An 18,516-nucleotide genomic window follows, 5' to 3' on the forward strand; every position below is an offset into this window, starting at 1 on the left:
CCTCAAAGTTGGTCAAAAATACTCCACTACGCGTTGTATTTTCAACTCTCTTCTTGATGTTTGGAAATGTGGTCAAAAGCTGTCTTCCATGTTTGATATGTTATTTCAAGGTTTAGCCAGTTATGAGGATCACCTACCATACAAATAAATGAATAAATGGGCGAACGATGGTAAAGCCCAAAGGGAAGTTCAGTTAACATGGAAAACTAGAGTTCGAATTAGCATTTCAAACCTTAGCTGATGGGCCTTGTCTGCTTTCCTCAATAGACTTCTTGTGATGTTGTAATAGTTGTTCAATGAGCGTCTGTCCTTCAGGAGTCGGTGATGTCAATTCGATCTCATCAACGCTTTGGCTTGGTTGATGACTTGGGCTTTCTGAAGTGGATGACCCAACACATGGGTCACTTTCGGGTTTGTCGTCGCTGGCCACGTTAGATGAAGAAACTGTGGCAGGCGGACTGGGTAAGTGATGGACGATGAAGGATGAATTTGGCGAGGGAGAGAAGGAAGGCGAGGGTGAGGAGTTCTGTTGAGGTGAAGAGCTGCTACAAGCAGCTTCCTGTTTAGGTTCCTCTTTGGGTTTGAGGTCTTGCATAAAGGATGGCGATTTTGGCAACTGGAGGAATTTCTGTAACTGCTCCTGTAAGATATGTTGAAATCAGAAATCTCTTGTCAGATCCAAAGTAATGAAATGAAGACTCTTTGTACTGCGCAATACTTCAACCTTTATCCCAAAGTTTTGCTCATCTGACCGATCTGCCCATTACAAATACCCAAAGGTACCGTACATTCTGAGAGAACAAGTCTTTTACAGAGGATAATAGATTTCTGAATTACAAGTGACGTTTGTACTGAGCCAATAAACCAATTGTGTGTTACAGTTACTGCCCGCTGGTCGACCCACTCTAAAACAAACAAACCTTTTAACACTACCTGAAGCCTGGAAGCCAATCCAAGAGAAGAAACATGCCTACAATGCCGTATTTGGGATCTAGTATCACTGCTGATCATGATGCCTTGTCAATGCTGACACCCTCACTCTTACTAATTAGACAAATCTTAAGTGTCAGTGGCACCAAAGGCATCCATCACGTCATATCATCCATCATATCAAGTGTCCCCAATTAGTAGAGGGGTGAATGAATGAATGATTGATTGATTGATTGATTGATTGACTGACTGACTGATTGACTGGACTGACTGACTGACTGACTGACTGACTGACTGACTGACTGACTGACTGACTGACTGACTGACTGACTGACCGAGCGACTGACTGACTGACTGACTCATCACTAAGCAAAATATAATGACCTGATTTTGTCGGAGATACTGCTGTAGTTTCTGTTCTTGTTGTTCATCCTCTGACTGCTCCCTCTGTGCTTGTGCTGGTCTCCTCTGTGCTTCCTGCTGTTGTAACAGTGCAGTGTAAAGCTGCTCTATCTGCTTGGCTGTCATGCTCTGCTGCTGAAGACAAGTGAAGAATGTCTGCAGCTGCTCTGGCTCTAGTTTGGGCATCAGATTCTGCAGCTCCACCTTCTGACGTTCCTGATCTTCTCGCAGCTGCTGCTGGATCCTCTCTGGAAGTGTGCGGATGTCACCTTCATTGATGGGGTGAAACATTGATAATTGCTCCTCTTGGGTGACGGCTGCTAACTGCTGAAAAATGTGCGCACACTGGTACTGATAAAGGAGTTGATTGTAATGTTCTGCTAAGATGTGCTGTTGTTCTGCTGTTAGAGGCATCTGTTGGATGAGCTGTTGCTGTTGTACCATGAGCTGTAGTTGATAACAGTGCATTTGATACTGGTGTAGGAGACTTTGGTAGTGCTGATGCCGCAACTTGGACAAATACTCTTGGTTTTCTGGTTGTTGCATCTGCTGCTGTTGTTGCTGTTGCTGAAGTTGCAGCGCATACAACTGATTGGGTGAAAGGTTGAGATGCCCCATTGCATGCGAGTATAATGGGTGTGGACTTTGAGCTCTGGAATGCCCCCCACGACCTGGTGAGCGCATTCCCATGTGGGGAATTCCACTCATTGGACTTGCCATACTCGCTACAGATGATAAATCAGGAGATGAACAAAATGGATTGGCCCTGAAAGGACTACCCATTGTGCTCATGCCAGCATTGGAGACGGGTGAAGAATTGTACGACAACACTGTTGGTGAAGTTTTAGGTGACATTGTTTGTTTTATAGGAGACTTCTTTGGCAAACTTGATGGAGATCCCACTGAACTTGAAGAACTTGAATTTTTTGTAGGAGACATTTGTGCCTCAGGTGGTGAAGTCTTGGTACTGAGCTGAACGGGTGCCGACATCAAGGGAGTGGTTGATGAAGAAGTGAAAGATGACTGAGAGGTTTGAGGTGTTTGTTGAAGGGTATCATTGGATGATGGCGGGCTGTTTGCTGAGTCTGACCTTGTACTTCTCCGAGATGCAGAGCTCCGATTTCTTTGGAAATAAAAGAAAGAACTACAGTCAGAAGGCAGGAAACAGCGAATCTTTTTTTTTCCTGCTCTAATAGAACAGTGTCGGAAACAGGATAATACCATAGATATCAATTAGTGATTGTGAAATGTTTGTCTGGAAATCTTTGTTGTTCTTATGTCTAGAAGATTCGTATCTAACCAATCAGCGTACTTTAACTAAGGTGTGCCTCGACAATAAGAAACAATTGTTTGTGATTTAATTAGCTTTTGAGTCGAAGAAATCCTTCAGTCAGTCGAGTCAAAGAGTTGTGAAATCTAGTGAGAATCGAAGAGGAGAAGAATAAAATCTTGTGAAGACGAGACAGTGTGGGCTATCCTTTCTAATTCCCCACAACAGCACTATTTTGCAAGTTCTAGTTGTTTTAAGCCTGTTTCTCTTTGGGGGATGTAATGTCATTATGTGGGAACACTATTGCAGATGTACAGTTGTACTTCTGCATTTGTTGTATGCATATGACACGTTTTTATTGACGCCGAAGTACATAATTCACATAGACTATCTATGGTGACAGAAAAAATGGACAACTGAATTTCAGGATTCATAAACACTGACCTTCAAACAAACCAGCACAGTTATAGAAATGTACTAAAAAGGCTGGGCTTTGGCTGGGCTTTGTTTTTAAATAAACTAGATAAGTAATCGTAGTTAGGTGTCCCCAATTAGTATACATTGTATGCTAGCAACTTCGACACGGTAATAAAGTTTTTATCTTATCTTATCTTATCTTAACTAGACATGCTTGTGAGTCGTCACCCAAGTTCAGCAAGCTTGACAATTCTACTGACCCACACTACACAAATGGGTACTGGCAAATTTAATGCTAGGGGTAACCTTGCGATGGACTAGCATCCCATCCAGGGGGGAGTAGAAATACTCCTAGTTTCTTCATGCTACAGAAACTGGAATAACCTCCAGCTTGATTGGCCACTTGGCTCGTATGCAAACTTTGAATAAGCAAGCACTGTTTTAGGAATGCATTGATCAGGCTAGGTTTTGGCTTGGCTTTGTTTTTTAATGAACCAGACAGGCTTGTGAATCATCATCCAAGCTCAGCAAGCTTGGATAGGTCATACCTATAAAGTACAGTGTACCCAGCTATGCAGGTTAACATGAGAATTATGCCAACCCACACTGGTTACACAAATTTGATACCTTGTTTCAGTGGACTTTCTCCTCTCTTTGGTGGAGCTTGGAGTTTGTGAGTTCACAGGTAAAGATGCTGTGCTTAGCCTAGTGCTTGTGGTTGACACAGGTCCTTGGTATCCTGGTTGTGTGCAGTTTGGCAGACTGTTTGAGTTTGTGGCCTGGGTTAGTCCAGCATACAACTGCCATGTCTAACACAAATGAATATGCAATAAAATTGGAGTATGCCACTAAATAAATATAATATTCAATATTTTATTATCACAGTCAAACCTCTACTAATGGCCACCTCTCCACAACAACAATGGACACTAAAATGTATCCCAACTGCCAAAATAACCTCTTGACAATGGCCAGTTAACCATTTGACTGACAAATGATGTCAATTTTTTTATTGTAAAAGGTATCTGTTTCTGTCTGGTTTTTGTTTTATTGATACATTTTGTTTGTGGTACATACTTATATGCTACTATAAGCATTTTTTAAAGACAAAAATGTTGCACCCATGAAAAATGACAGATGTCATATTACACCTCTACCTCCCCATAGCGGCCATCTCTCTACAATGGCCCCTTTCTTCTGTCCACAAGGTGGCGGTTGTAAAGAGGTTTGAATGCATGTAAGCGGAATGATCAAAGAAAATGCTCCTATGTGTGCCTTTTTGTGTTCTTTCTACAAGAATACAAAATCAGGATTGTCTTACAGATGGAGCCACTGAAGAAAGAGAATTAGTTTGTGTCTGTGTTGCCAGTGGTGCAGTGATGATAACTTGTGAGTGGCGATGCTGTCTCATTGGCAACACTCGAACAAGCTCTCCTCGCAAAAGACTATCCAGCTCTGCCTCTGTAAAAGAGAAAACACCTGTTGTAGACTGCTTATTATCTCATTAGTGGTAAATACTAAGTTGTATAGACTTCTATATTGGTAAACAAATTCAATACAGTTGAACCCCTCCTTCTGTACACCTCCACAACACAGACACCTTTATATTACTGACAGTACACTTGGTCCCAGAGAAGTACACTCTAGTTACCTCTATAATACAGATACCTCCATAATAATGGCCACTTAATTAAACTTCTTCCCCCTTTGCATCTGTGTTAAAGAGGTTTGACTGTACTTTTCCCACATTTTTGCCAGATTTGAGTAAAATAATACTCCCAGAAAAGGAGATATAACTGGTTGCTATCACATGCATGTAAATCTTGTTGCTGCTTAAACAAAATTTGAAACTTTTTTCCCAGACATAACTACAAGTATCACATTATTTCCATTTCTGGAAAACTAGTCAGATGATGTTCATGGTGGTCTTTTAGACTTTCAATGCTTTCAATATTACTCTTCCACAAACCTTTAACTAGGCTACAGTTCTGTTTGACACATGATTGCAGTAAAATGTAAGTTCTGCATAAATTACTATCACAATTAAAATTAATATAGAATGTGTCAAATGGATGCAAAGAAAAAGGCCACACTTCATACTCTGACACAACCTCATTATCTCTCATCTGGCATTATTTCAAGACTTTCCATTTATATTAACTGAATGTTTCAATGACTTTGTGTGCAATTGTTAAAGCTTGATTTTCATTAACAGCATACCTACGCATGTACAGTAAATGTCAAAGAAATGTAACTAATTGTTTAAATCATAAATGGCCTACCATTTGCAAGAAGAATGACTTGGATAAGCTTTGGATTAACTCTATGAGTCTGTAATACTGTATCATCCATGACACTTAGCTCCTAAAATAAATGGAAGCAGGTCAATAGGTAGACATCATGGACCCTGACTGTGAAGAGAATGAAACAAATCCCATCCTGGACAGAAAAGAAAACTCCAAGTGATCATTGCAGTTATAAAACAACTTTACTCTTACTAAGAATTGAGCTTTATTGGTATTGTCAAACTGCTGTCTGACAAATGCCAAGTTGAAATACTGAACAGTTACATGTATACATATTATTAACATACTACAGTGTAGATAGGTCTTACCCTTGACATAATGTCATGTGCAGTTATCACAGCTGAGAACCACTGTCTACAAGTTTGTCTGTCCAAAAAAAAAAAAGTAAAACAAATTTTTATTTGGCAATAACATCCTAAATACCTATGACAATCATTTAATTTACATATTAATGACATAAAGAAAAGTCTCACCTATAAACTTGCACCCTAAATCCAGTTAGAGTGAAAGGACCTAAAACAACAGGACATTTGTTACATTTGCTGTTATTTGTTACAACACAAAAAAACCTTGCTAATCATTCAGTTAATCTTAAGTCAAACAAAAGCACATGTAAAGCCCATGAAAGAATAGTATTTATAAATTAATTAACATTTGCTGCTCCTTGTTTCTGACACATCAAAATACTAAATCCCATTAATCTCATCAATTTCAACCAGAGAAACAGGACATGTATGCTGCTTATGGCAAATCCTTGGAAAGAACAATTTGAGAGTACAAGCATCCAATTCTTTTTGTTCGATTTCAACAATTTACATGTATACCAACAAAACTCCTTAGAAAACATATTGTTGCCTTGTGAGACCTTTGCCAAAATCACAGACCCAGTCAATTCTCTGAAACAGGATTCACTGGAAAGGAAACTTGTTCCACTCAGCCAAATTGATTCTTATAATTAAATTGCAAGATGTATGCTATTTACCATCCATAAGTATGGACTGGGATTTCTGTAGCCGCTGCCATGTTCGTAGCTCATTCATAACAATTGCGTTACTTCTTAGAGCTGGTTGGAGAGCATCATCATCCTGAAAACGGATCAAATTACAAAAACATATTATGAACTTAGGACACGTTACATTCTAAATGTTTGTATATTGAAAATTTTGAAGATAATACATTGTACCATCACTTCCTTTCATTTCAATAGTCAGACAATAGGGTTTCACATTAAATCAAACTTCTATATATTAGATTGGCTCAAGATTTCACCATGAGATGTGAGAGCTTAAGAATCAAGCAGCCCAATCATGGCTTTTCTTTGTGGACCATGGCCCAGGGCAGGAAAAAAATTCTGAAATTCACTTGCCCAGTGGGCCAGGACATTTCAGTTTCCAGTTGCCCCCACTAAAATATTACTTGCCCAATAGGTGTGCAATGTTTATGCCTTGTCAACTAACAAGACTACAAAGGCTAATTTCACTGGTCCACTGGACCACCAAACTTACATTTTCACTTGCCCAAGAGCAAAATTTACTTGTCCTGGGCAATCAGACCTGGGTTTTTTCTTGCCCTGTGGTCATACATGTATAATGGTATATGAACATGCAAGTTACAATGCACATGTATAATGTAGCATTTCTGATCAGTAATACCTGGCCATAGGGTCGATACTCATCATTCCTCACAAATGCTCTAGAGATAACAATTAAGACAAAAAAACCATTAGGGTTTGAAAACAGAATAAATATTTATCATTTAATTAATGTAAACAAACACTTTAAAATATCATTATCAATACATAAATGACAATACAGTAATAGCCCACGTATAAGAACCTGAATTTTTCAATTTAGCCTAAATAGGTTCTTATATAAATGGTACTTAAAGCAAATTTAGGCTACCAAGGTTCTTAAAATAGGTTCTGATATTTTCATATGAATTTCATCTGAATAAACTATATATAATACAAATATCATCTCATAATACAGTACATTGTATAAATCATTTATTTGTACCATAGAGTAATGCCTATAGGCAGTTCAGTGCAGGTACAGTATATGTCCTTAACAAAACATAACAAAGAAACTCATGTTGATACCAAATTCATAATTTGATATTTTACATTAAATATTTTGTGATTCTCACAGAGTTGGAGATGGTCAGAAAGCTTTCCTTGATACTGTAGTAGAGTACAGTACTTGCAAATACTTCGAGAATTATTTGAATTGCAAACACAATCGACATACAACATGGTACTTAAGCTTGAAATAAAAGTTATGTCAAGTTACTTTTAAATAGATCAAGGCTGTTGCCTAAGGAAATTTTTAAGGAGCCCAAGCCACTTCTTTAGGAGCCCAGAATAAATTTCCTGTGATCAATCTGGGGGGTTGGGGAGACTGGGGAAGACAGGGGGGGTGGAGTAAATTTGGAAATTTAGGGGAGGGGTCCGGAGGCAGAGATTTTCCATGAGACACTAATATGGTGTAATGTCAATCAAATTTTTGAAATAAAGGGTTCAGCAAAGTGATCAGGTCATGACTGAGAAAAAATACTATTTGCGGTAAACAAATTCGATAATTGGTGTATCCATGCAAGTGCTGCAGCTTTTTTTTACAAAAATTTATATTGTCTCTTTTGTTTTTGAGTTTAGCAAGTCTACTTTAACAAAACAAAATATGTTGAACAAATCATGAAATGCAAGCTGCAAATGAAAACAAATAAAAATGAAAGAGGCATTGGGGCGTTTGAATTTGGCGTCACTAAAATGTGCTTTCCTTCCCCGGGTTTCGGGGACATAAGTATAAACAAGAGGTGTTTTCTTAGGCAGCATTACCCAGGCCTTCTGATAGGGTGCGATGAAAAAATGCAAATTATGCAAAATTTGCAGGGCAGACTATGCGATTAGAAAGGCCAATTATGAGATAAATAATGTCAATTATGCGATTTTTTCTGCGCAATTTTAAGCTTGCTTTATGAGGTTTCAGGATAAGAAAAACACTTTTTTGCTGCCCTAAAGACATTTTGAACACAAAGGAACAGTAATTATGCATCTTGATCGACATTAGTTGGGATAAATTAAAAAAATGAGGTCTTCTGCACTATTGGTGCACCACGTTAAAAGTTGAAAGGACACAGCTAACATGCTAACATATTCTCGCATGCTACGATTAGCTTCTTACGCTTTGTTTTTATGCGCAGTATTATATTTCTGAATACAACAAACCAACTATTTTAAATTTATTTTGCAAGGATCATCAATAAAACCACCATTGAATTTTCAGTTTTTAAACACTTCGTCCTGCTTCACAATAATATTATTCAATCCATAATTAAAGTGAGGCAGATCATAAACTTACATAAAACCCCACAGTACATGTAGGCTAATTTATAACATATGACAGTATGTCAAACTCTAGCCTGCGTAGCAAGCGTTTCCGTGGGGTTTGGAAGCATAGAAAGACGGAGGAACGGGATTTTCGGTGTTTTGTCTGCACGGAAAATGGGGCGAGAACCAAACAAAAAAGGAAGAGGGGGTTGGGAGAGGGGAAGGAAGGAAACCTTTCCCTCTCCCCCTTCTTTTACTCGCTCCATTTTTCGCGCTATAATTCTTTGCTCCCAAACCCCACAGAAACGCTTGCTACGCAGGCTAGTCAAACTCACATCTGATCTCATAATAGTATTGTATAACAAAACTAGCTTGAACGTAACAAAACAGTCTTTCTCCCTGTAGACAGTAGTTGATAATCAAAGGGGACTCTTCGAGTCACGACTGAAATTTTTTGGTCAAATCCAGGGGAAATTGGAGTAAACCGACTCGAGTTAGCGGTGTTCTACTGTACAAGTTGGCTGCGGGAAATTTTGTTATGAACAAAATTTTCTCCAACACGTTTCAAAAATCTCACTGGTTAAAGTTTGCAAGGTGACGAAAACATACCACGACCAAACGTCTACACAGATGAATGTAGCCAGTAAAACAAGCCATTTGGTTAAAAATGTCGAACCATTTCCAGCTAAACAACAAACCATATTTCCAATCAAACGTATAGACTCCATCGAGTCCGAATGTGTATATATCAGCCATTCAGATTGACTAATCTGAACAAAGGACGTGTTTGTGTTTCACCAATAGGCCACTCTTTAAGAATAAGACTTGTACCAGGTCCCCGACATGCAAAATAACGCCTTGCAGCTTCGAATGTTTACAAAATCGAAGGTGACAAAGGTTTCTTAGGCTTTTTCCAAGGTAAATCATCTTAAAAATGACATATTTATGCAGGAATTCCTAAGAAACTTGTTGATTTATGCTTTATTTTATGAATGTTGTGCGTTCTTTCATGAATTATGTGATTTTTCGTGAATTGTGCGATCGGATGCGATCTGAGGTCGATTTTGCGAAATCCCACCATCGCATAATATCAGAAGGCCTGATTACCGCATTATATTGGCTGCTTCTTTGGAGAAAATAAATTCTCGTATATTGGGCGGAGTCACAACAATTCGTTTGATAATTTAAAATATAAAACCCTGGTATGCAAAAAGAATTGTAATGATGTTTTCTTTTTGCTGGCTAACTACTTGAATATTTTGACTTTTAGTCATAAATACTGGTATCTTTTCAGAAACTACAGAAATTCATTCAGCTAAGTGAAGGTTTCCAAAGAATCAGACAAAAAAAAGCCCACGAATTTAGAGACATTTATCTTTATTTAATTGTTAATATAATGTCAGTAGTATCATAACTCCAATTCCAAAAATATTTGTTATCAAAGTAGTTATTTAATTTTGCAACTGAAATCAGTAGGGCATCAACAGAGACACAATCCATTGGCATACATAATGCGCATTTATTCAATACTGAGCTTGCAATGCATTATAGGGCGATTTTCAAGGATGGCTGTTTTCGGCTGTTTTGTGAGCGAAGAGAGAGAGACTTTGTTGCTGTGTTTTGGCCCATATTTTCGTGTTAAAAGCAAAACAGGACCAGAGTAGCTGTTGTTTTCCGTTTAATTTATTGTGTGAACGATTTTTTGACCGATTTCATGGGAAGATTGAAGTCGTCAGACAGATTAGATGGAGATGAAAACTCCATGTTTAGGCGCCCACTCGGGCTCCTTGAACAAAACTTTAGTCGCCTGCACTCGTAACTTAGGCGCCTCAGGCGACCGGGCGCCCGTTAGGCAGCAGCCTTGTAGATGATGATCTTAATTCAGCAGTTTCTACCTATACACTTTTACAGCAACCCCACTGATAAGAACCTAACTTAAAATTTTAGCCTTAATAGATTCTTATGTGGAGGGGGCTTAAAATTAAAATTTTAGCCTAACAGGTTCTTAAAACCCAGGTTCTTATACGTGGGCTATTACTGTATGTGCTTTTTAAAACATTTTAATTTTAGAAAAATTAATGATCTAAAAGTCTTCTGATTCAAAGAGATATTAACTATACTGGGATGGGATTGATCAGGCAGAAATCAATATTACAAAGTAAGGATATTTGTAGACCCAAAGTGTAACAATTCTAGCTATTGGGCTAAAAGAATGATAATAATATTGTAAATCTACCAGTCTGCTATCACCAGCCTAGTTAGCCTGCTTAGCAAGCATTTCTGTGGGGTTCAGGATCAAAGAATTACAGCGTGAAAAATGGAGCAAGTAAAGGAGGGGGAAGAGGGAGGGGAAGGAAGGAAGGAAGGAAACGCTTGCAGACAAACCCCTGGATTTTGAAAACCGCCCACGTGCACACTGAGATGTCATGCTGTCATCGGCTGTCATAAATTAACCAAGAAAATCTTTGACCTTCCATAGCGGAAGTGAACTTTGAACAAAAACAAACTGTAACTGTCAAAATATGTCTGAAACAACGAGCGTACACTGTACTGTGGGAACGGAGAAATCTCAATAACTCCGGGCGACCAATGCAGGCTTTGTAATTGCAATTTCAAAGTTAAATTTGGTAATTTATAATCAAGCTATATTTCTACTCAATCTGTCCAAAAGGAAGGACTACGAGGGTGAAGGTTTAGCACAAATCTGCCAGAAAGTTAAAATGAGAGAATTATCCAAGTTGTGTTTGTAATCCTTGTGCTCGCAAGATTCAAAATCTTGGATCACAGTATTCATTTGTCCAGGAATCGATACAAGGTAAAATTAGTAAGTCAACTCCTACAAAGGCAACTCCAGTAAAGAACTGTTTGCTGGAAACACCAGATCCACAAAATCAGTTCGAGTGTTATCTCCTGTGACAAAAACAAACAACCAAAAGTCTTCTCAGAAAACTTTGGAATTTGGGCAAGAGAGGCTTCAAACATCTGAGAAGGAAAATAACGATAATCTTGACCAGTATCTGAATATAGATAATCTTCCCCTAGGCAGCCTCCAAGTCAAAGTTGTTTATAAAACCAACTCTGGAAATGTCCTTGTAAGAATTCCCCGCAATGAGAAGACTAAATGTTTGGTAGGGCAAATATGTGACAAAAACTGGCATGCCACAGCTAACACTATAACAAATCATTCAGAATTGTACCCAAAGGTTCTAAATGCTGTCAACAAAAAAGCTTCCAATGAAATGTCAGAATACTTATATGATAAAATTGAAAGCATGCTACGTCACAAGCCAGACGAAATCACTAGGTTTTCCCACACAGTAGTGCAAATTTCTGTCCTGTGGTTTATTATCTTGTCCTTTGCGTACGTGGCATTCAAGAAAGTGGTGTTAAAATTAAAGGAACAACTGCAAATTGTGTCACACTTGCTTCTGCAATAATGTGCAGGCTTCGAAATAACAAAGCATCGACATTGGACTACAAGATTTCTACCGTACTGTCAAAGCTCACAACTAAATCCTCATTCAGCAAGAAAAGTTAAAGCCTTTTGTAAACAAGCTTCGAACGCATCTTCCCCTTCTTTCTGGCACTCAGAAGTGTAAGACCTTTGATTGACACACGTCAATAATGTTCAACTAGCCCAGCCAACCACAAGCCCCGTTCGCTGGCGAATGGGGTTTTCAAAATCCAGGAGTTTGTCTGCAAGCATTTCCTTCCTTCCTCTCCCCCACCCCCATCTTTCTTTTTTTGGCTCTCGCCCCATTTTCCGCGCAGGAAAAACACTGAAAATCCCGTTCCTTGGTCTTTCTTTGCTCTCAAATCCCACAGAAACGCTCTCCACACAGGCTACAGGCTAGTAAATTGCTACATGAAGGTTTACTAGTTAACCCTCCTATGAGCACAGCGCAAGTAACATTTTCATTCTATCAAACTTGGCTGATTTGTGTTGTAGACTTGTCATAAGCTTGTCACAAATGACCAAGTTGTACCTTCAATATTGACATACAATATATTACCTGCACTCAAAATTTGCAATGAGTCAATCAGAAGCCTTGTCTAGTGTCCCAGTTTCCTGTGATATCAAGCGCCCACACACCTGACATCACCAGTTTTTGATCAAATTTGGATGTAGTAAAGATCTGATAGTACCTTTTTGGTATGCTTTAGAAACAATCAGTCTTGTTTGGTCTTGCTGTAGGTATTTTGATATGAGACAACCAGGCTTAACCAAGCTCACCTGGTAAGCCACCAAAGCATACAAAAAAGGCACAATGAAGGACAAATAGCGACTGGCCTGTTTATCGATCTACAACCTACAATATTTATTACTACACTGAATATACTTAAGAATCATTCTTAGAAGACTCTCACAATCATTCACTATCACTGTACTAGTTTTCAGCGATTACATATACATGTAGAGTTATTCAGCTCAACCATACTAAATCAACTGTTACCTTTCGTGATCTCCTACAAACTCCACTGCAACTGGCTGATCCTCATCTTTCAATCCATGTTTATCAACTAGGGGAGCAAATGTCTAGGAAACAAAGCAAATGAACAAAAAAAATGATCAACTTAAATCTGTCTGGCCAGATTGCCCATCAGCATGTCCAGTGCCTTATTCCTATTTACATTTCTGAACAGAGAAAGGTACTGTGAGAGTTTATGTTTAGCACAAGAACACAAAGCAGTGGCTCTGGCCAATGCTTGAATGCACACTGCTTGATCCATAATAAAAAATCTAAAAAATCCTGTCAAACTTTGTGTGTACTGTACTTAATACCAACACCAAACATTTCATATCTGAATGAGACTCTTCACCAAACATTCAAGACATCATTCGTAAATGGCACTGTATTCTCACCAAAGCTGGCCACAAGAGTGGTCTTCTTGGATTTGATGGATCTGGTCTTTGACTCCACACCATTGTCTGTTCCACCAAAAATAACTTCCAGCTTCCATCGTGTATTTTGAGCCACTCTCTAGTCGTCCAATCTTCATTATCATATTCAACCAAAACCTACAATGACAAATGCACACAAAATGATGCTGAGACAGTAATTTTTTCAAACACACTGGCAAATTTAAGATTCTCTCACTGTCTTGGCCAATACATATTTGAACAAAATGAAGACAACACAAAAATATCAATGCAGAGAAAAACAAATACAGAATTAAATTACACAAGTGAACAATTCACGAAGTGTCAAAGCTATTGTTTATATGAAAATACTTTGGCCAGAGAATGCACTGATAATTAAAATAAACTTTTAAATTAGGTACTCTGCAAAGCTACAGCTACTAACAGTAATATACAGCCATTTCAAGAAAAGTTCCCCTACAAAACTGGAAAAAGCAGCATGTGGGGATGCTGAAAGTTACCACTGGAAGTTGTAGCTTATTGCTGGCTTATCGAGCTCTCAGTAATTAAGGGTGTTTGAAGGATAAATTGTCATCTAGTGAAAAGAAAACCATTTTTTTAACTTGCCCAAAGGGCAAGTTGTAACTATGACATACTAGCCTGAAGGTCACTAGTTAAACTTTCTTTATATCAGGTTTAATTAATTCATGATTTTTTTACGATATTTACCCCAAGGTCCACTTGCCCCAGGCTATTGGAAACTAGTTTCTTTGCATGTTGATCATGAGTGCCTGTTTCCATTTAAGAAATAGAAAATGTGTACCATGTTTCTATCGAGTTATAAAAACACAAGTGAAAGTTTAGGAGAACGAGGAATGCTGTGGGAACATAAGCCAAATGGTGAGTGTTTCCACAGCTTTTTTGAGTTCTTCCAATTAAACAATTAGATTAGGAGCTTGAAATTTCCATCCTGTGATAGTTGACGAGGGTGCAGCCTGAGTCAACTAACACGCATAGAAATTGAGAGTGAATGATCTAATTGTTTTAGTATAAATCTACTTGTCTTTCAAAACTTTAACTAAATCCTCTTCACAGACACTTCGAAAATGCCAGGAGTGGCCATCATTTTGTTAACAAAGATACACTGCTACGCTACTCACTATCTATCACAGAATAGATAGTGAGTAGCGTAGCCAATCAGAGAATGGCATTCGTGATAGAATGCTAGTAGATTTATACTAAAACGCCATAGAAACATGGAGAACATGTGTTCTATTTCTTTTAGAAAATTCCGGGATGAAAACAAGAAAACAACTTGTTTATTTTGATCATCAAAATGTACATTCTCTTTGCTGACGTCATCACTATGTCAACAGCTCATGCTAGTTCTGTGTTTCTATCAAGTTTTAGTATAAATCTACTAGCGTTCTATCACAAATGCCGTTCTCTGATTGGCTACGCTACTCACTATCTATTCTGCGATAGATAGTGAGTAGCGTAGCAGTGTGCCCTTGTTAATAAAAATAATGGCTGCTTCTTGGCGTTTTCAAAGTGTCTGTGAAGCAGATTTGGATAAAGTTTTGAACAACTAGTAGATTTATACTGAAACAATTAGATTATTCGCTCTTGATTTCTATGTGATAGAAATCTCGAGCTCATAATCTAATTGTTTAATTGAAACATGATTTTAAACCAATCAGTGCACATATTCTCATTGGCTTTTTTCTAATTCTCTATATGTCATGCCGAAACACCATGAACTTTTATCAAACAACAGCAAACTACATTCTGTACCATTTCCATGATGCCTTTTGGAATTGTGGCACACACTTTATGCTTGGCTAAGACAACCTTCTCGAAACAGCTATACATAAACAATTATCCCTTAAACAGGCAATGCTGATGCAAGCTTTTACTGTTGTATTACCAGTATACATTAGAAAACAGTCCTAAGGAAATAAGTGCGCTGATTGGTTGAAAATTGTATTTCTATAACTCGATAGAAACACAGAACTAGCACGAGCTGCTGACGTAACAATAGTGCGAGCAAAGAGACTTTACATTTTGATAATCAATGCCAACAAATTGTTTTCCTTTTTTGTCGCAGTGTTTTCTAAAAGAAATACAAAACATGTTCTCTGTGTTTCTATCAAGTTTTAGTATAAATCTACTCGTATTCTATCACGAATGGCGTTCTCTGATTGGCTATGTTACTCACTATCTATTCTGCGATAGATAGTGAGTAACATAACAGTGTGCGCTTGTTAATGAAATGATGGCCGCTTCTTGGCGTTTTCGAAGCATCTGTGAGGAGGATTTAGATAAAGTTTTGAATGATTAGTAAATTTATACTAAAACAATTAGATTATTCACTCTTGATTTCTATACGTGATAGTTGACTTGGGCTGCGCCCTTGTCAACTATCGCGTGATAGAAATCTCGAGCTCATAATCTAATTGTTTAATAGAAACACTTGTGAAAGTTTGGGAGAACTCGAAAAAGCTGTGGAAACACTCGCCTGCAGCTCATGTTCCCACAGCATTTCTCATTCTCCCAGACTTCCACTCGTGTTTCTAGAACTCGATAGAAACATGGAACATGTTTTCTATTTCTTAAATAAACATTGCATGTACAGTACTAGCATCCTTGCACAAGAAATGCTACCACACCATAAAAACTTTATTTGAATTTTTCATAACTTTTTCAGAGATTTTTCAAGCGTTACATTGCCTGTGTGCAAAGACATCACATGCATGTCATTTTTCTCCTGTAATGTGCACTGCACTTCATACTAACAAGAAGAGCTGTGTTAATTCAAATATATGTATAACTATGCAAGGTAAACTTGTCTGTGTAGCTGCAGAAGGCTTGTGTTTGTAGGTTTTCATTTTACTGATATCAATGGAAAATATTGCTTGATGATTCATGCATAAAAGTGGTATTTTGCTTTGGTTGTTTATTTTAAGAAAAAATTGAAACGATCTTTAAAAGTCCAGTGTACAGTAGATGTAAAATTTGAACTCTCCGAGACTAAATGACAGAACTTATTTAACAATTAGTTTACCTCGCTCTTCAATTATTCGGCTTTTGATATAAGCACGCCTAATCGATCGTGAAAAAATTTCTGCCCAACGCTTTTCTTCATTATCTTGGAGATTCGGTCTCTTTTGTGAAAGTTCTCATCATAAATTCAAGGGAGATCAACTTTTGAACCAACTGAATTGAACTGAAATTTTTGCAAGTATGTAAGACGACTAATTAAATACTTTAGACACGCGATCGTCGCCACGTTGAGTGAACTGAATTATAAACGAAACAAAACCAACACACGCATACCGTTAAAATGCAGCGATTTTAAGGGCTTTAGTTTGTTAAATGTACATTACAAAGTGGGATCACGCATATTCATGTATAAGGCAGCTCTTTTATGTAAAGTACCAGTAATCGTCAGCAGATAAAATTTAACGAAAATTAAGAACAAATGATTTCACTTGCATTGGTCTAACCATTAAACGAAATTTCTAATATACAATCGAATAGTGGAAGGCTGGATTAGCAATCTGCTACGACTTCAATTGCAGGATAACTTTGACAAAGCTTGCACGTACTCCAAGGTTTTGTTAATCAATTCACTGGTGAATACAAGGAGCGAACAATCAACACCGGCTATATTTTTAGCTACATGTAGTATTTCGCACTTGTAATCCAACTGGGTAAAACGCTTGTCAACAAACTAATAAATCCGCGCAGAATACAGTTTCCTCGGGGAGGTAAGTCTAGCTAACAAATGGTAAGGTCCACTGAACAGTCAATGAAAAAGCCAAGTAGCGCTAACGCAGTTAGTTGTTCGCTGCATTGAAAGCTATCTAAAGATAAACTCTCACCTTTAACTCTGAATGGTGAAAATCTTTTTCACTGCAAGCTCTGATTACTCCAACTTTCCACTGGTAATCCAGCGGGCTAGACACGCGCCTAGATCGAGAGTTTGGACGAAGAGAATTTTTCTCCCGAACACACAAGAAGCGTTTGCCCACCAGCTCAGCCTGACGGAAAGCGTACATGGTGTTTCGCGCTCTCCATCAAACACGCAACTTTCTCGAAGATGGCTTTGCCTCCATGATGACAAACAACAGCGATTTGAGCACTGCAAGGATTCTCGACAAAGAAGGTAGGCGTTTACACAAATACAAACCCCTCACAAACACGCCAAGTAGAAATGTCTAACCGTTCAAATCGGCCATCACAAATGCATGACTCCGATAACTGCTCATTAGCGCGTGCGCTGGAACCACTCGTCCGTACATGCGGGCTCATTCCTTAGCGGAAACAAAAGCGAAAGAGGAAGGCTAATTTAGGACCTCTTTGTTTACAATTTTCACCCGTTTTAGAAACAGATGGCGTAACTAGAACGATCACGGAAAATTTAGCCCGACATATTTTGGGGCGTAAAACATTTACACCCTCGGTATTTTTGTGGGGTCAAGAGATCTGTCACGTATACTTTTAGGTCTTAGAAAAATACGCGTATTTTTTTGGGTTTACACATCTCCGAGCGATGAGGACCTGTGTGTGATGTGGAGCACAAGGGAGGATGAAGAGACTTTAAAAGACATACCAATTTCATTAGCTTATTGATGCAAAATCATGCATTAGAAGAGTCTGTTTGATTGATTAAATCAGTATTAAGGTATTCAAATCTTGTATTGTTTTGAGTAGGAAATTTTGATGCCAGGTATTTTTTTGGGTGTCAAATTTCAGGCTCGTGTATTTTTTTGGGTTCGCAATGTGAAGCCTCATCGGACCCCTCCCCCAGTCATGTATACTGCAAGTTACCCCCTGGAGTCTGGAGGACCTCGTGTTGCGCTTTGAACAAACCATATCTGAAAGAATTCATATAAAAAAGCGTTCCCAAGTATCTTTGTGCTCCTACAAGCCTATATCAGAGTCTTTGATTAGTTTCTTATCTATTTTTCTTTGTGTACTTCTTTGTTCTTTATTTTAGTTA

General features: G+C 38.2%; 1 protein-coding gene across 1 annotated transcript in view; it reads right to left on the minus strand.

Annotated features, from left to right (window-relative positions):
- LOC110048630 (uncharacterized) overlaps positions 1-17,793 on the minus strand; it is a 33,764-nt gene extending 15,971 nt beyond the window's left edge. Inside the window, exons 1-12 of the mRNA XM_089294731.1 lie at positions 17,396-17,793; positions 13,515-13,670; positions 13,105-13,187; positions 6,978-7,017; positions 6,308-6,410; positions 5,799-5,838; positions 5,634-5,691; positions 5,302-5,383; positions 4,341-4,480; positions 3,647-3,828; positions 1,315-2,455; positions 233-640 (exon numbers count right to left, since the gene is read on the minus strand). Of these exons, the coding sequence (XP_089150857.1) occupies positions 233-640; positions 1,315-2,455; positions 3,647-3,828; positions 4,341-4,480; positions 5,302-5,383; positions 5,634-5,691; positions 5,799-5,838; positions 6,308-6,410; positions 6,978-7,017; positions 13,105-13,187; positions 13,515-13,670; positions 17,396-17,572 (2,610 nt within the window). The 5' untranslated portion in view covers positions 17,573-17,793. The remainder of the gene's footprint in view (positions 1-232; positions 641-1,314; positions 2,456-3,646; positions 3,829-4,340; positions 4,481-5,301; positions 5,384-5,633; positions 5,692-5,798; positions 5,839-6,307; positions 6,411-6,977; positions 7,018-13,104; positions 13,188-13,514; positions 13,671-17,395) is intronic.
- Positions 17,794-18,516: the final 723 nt, after the last annotated feature.

This window comes from Orbicella faveolata, unplaced genomic scaffold, assembly GCF_042242905.1.
Source record: "Orbicella faveolata isolate gen_17 unplaced genomic scaffold, um_ofav_v1 contig_1, whole genome shotgun sequence".
Classification (NCBI taxonomy): Eukaryota; Metazoa; Cnidaria; class Anthozoa; order Scleractinia; family Merulinidae; genus Orbicella; species Orbicella faveolata.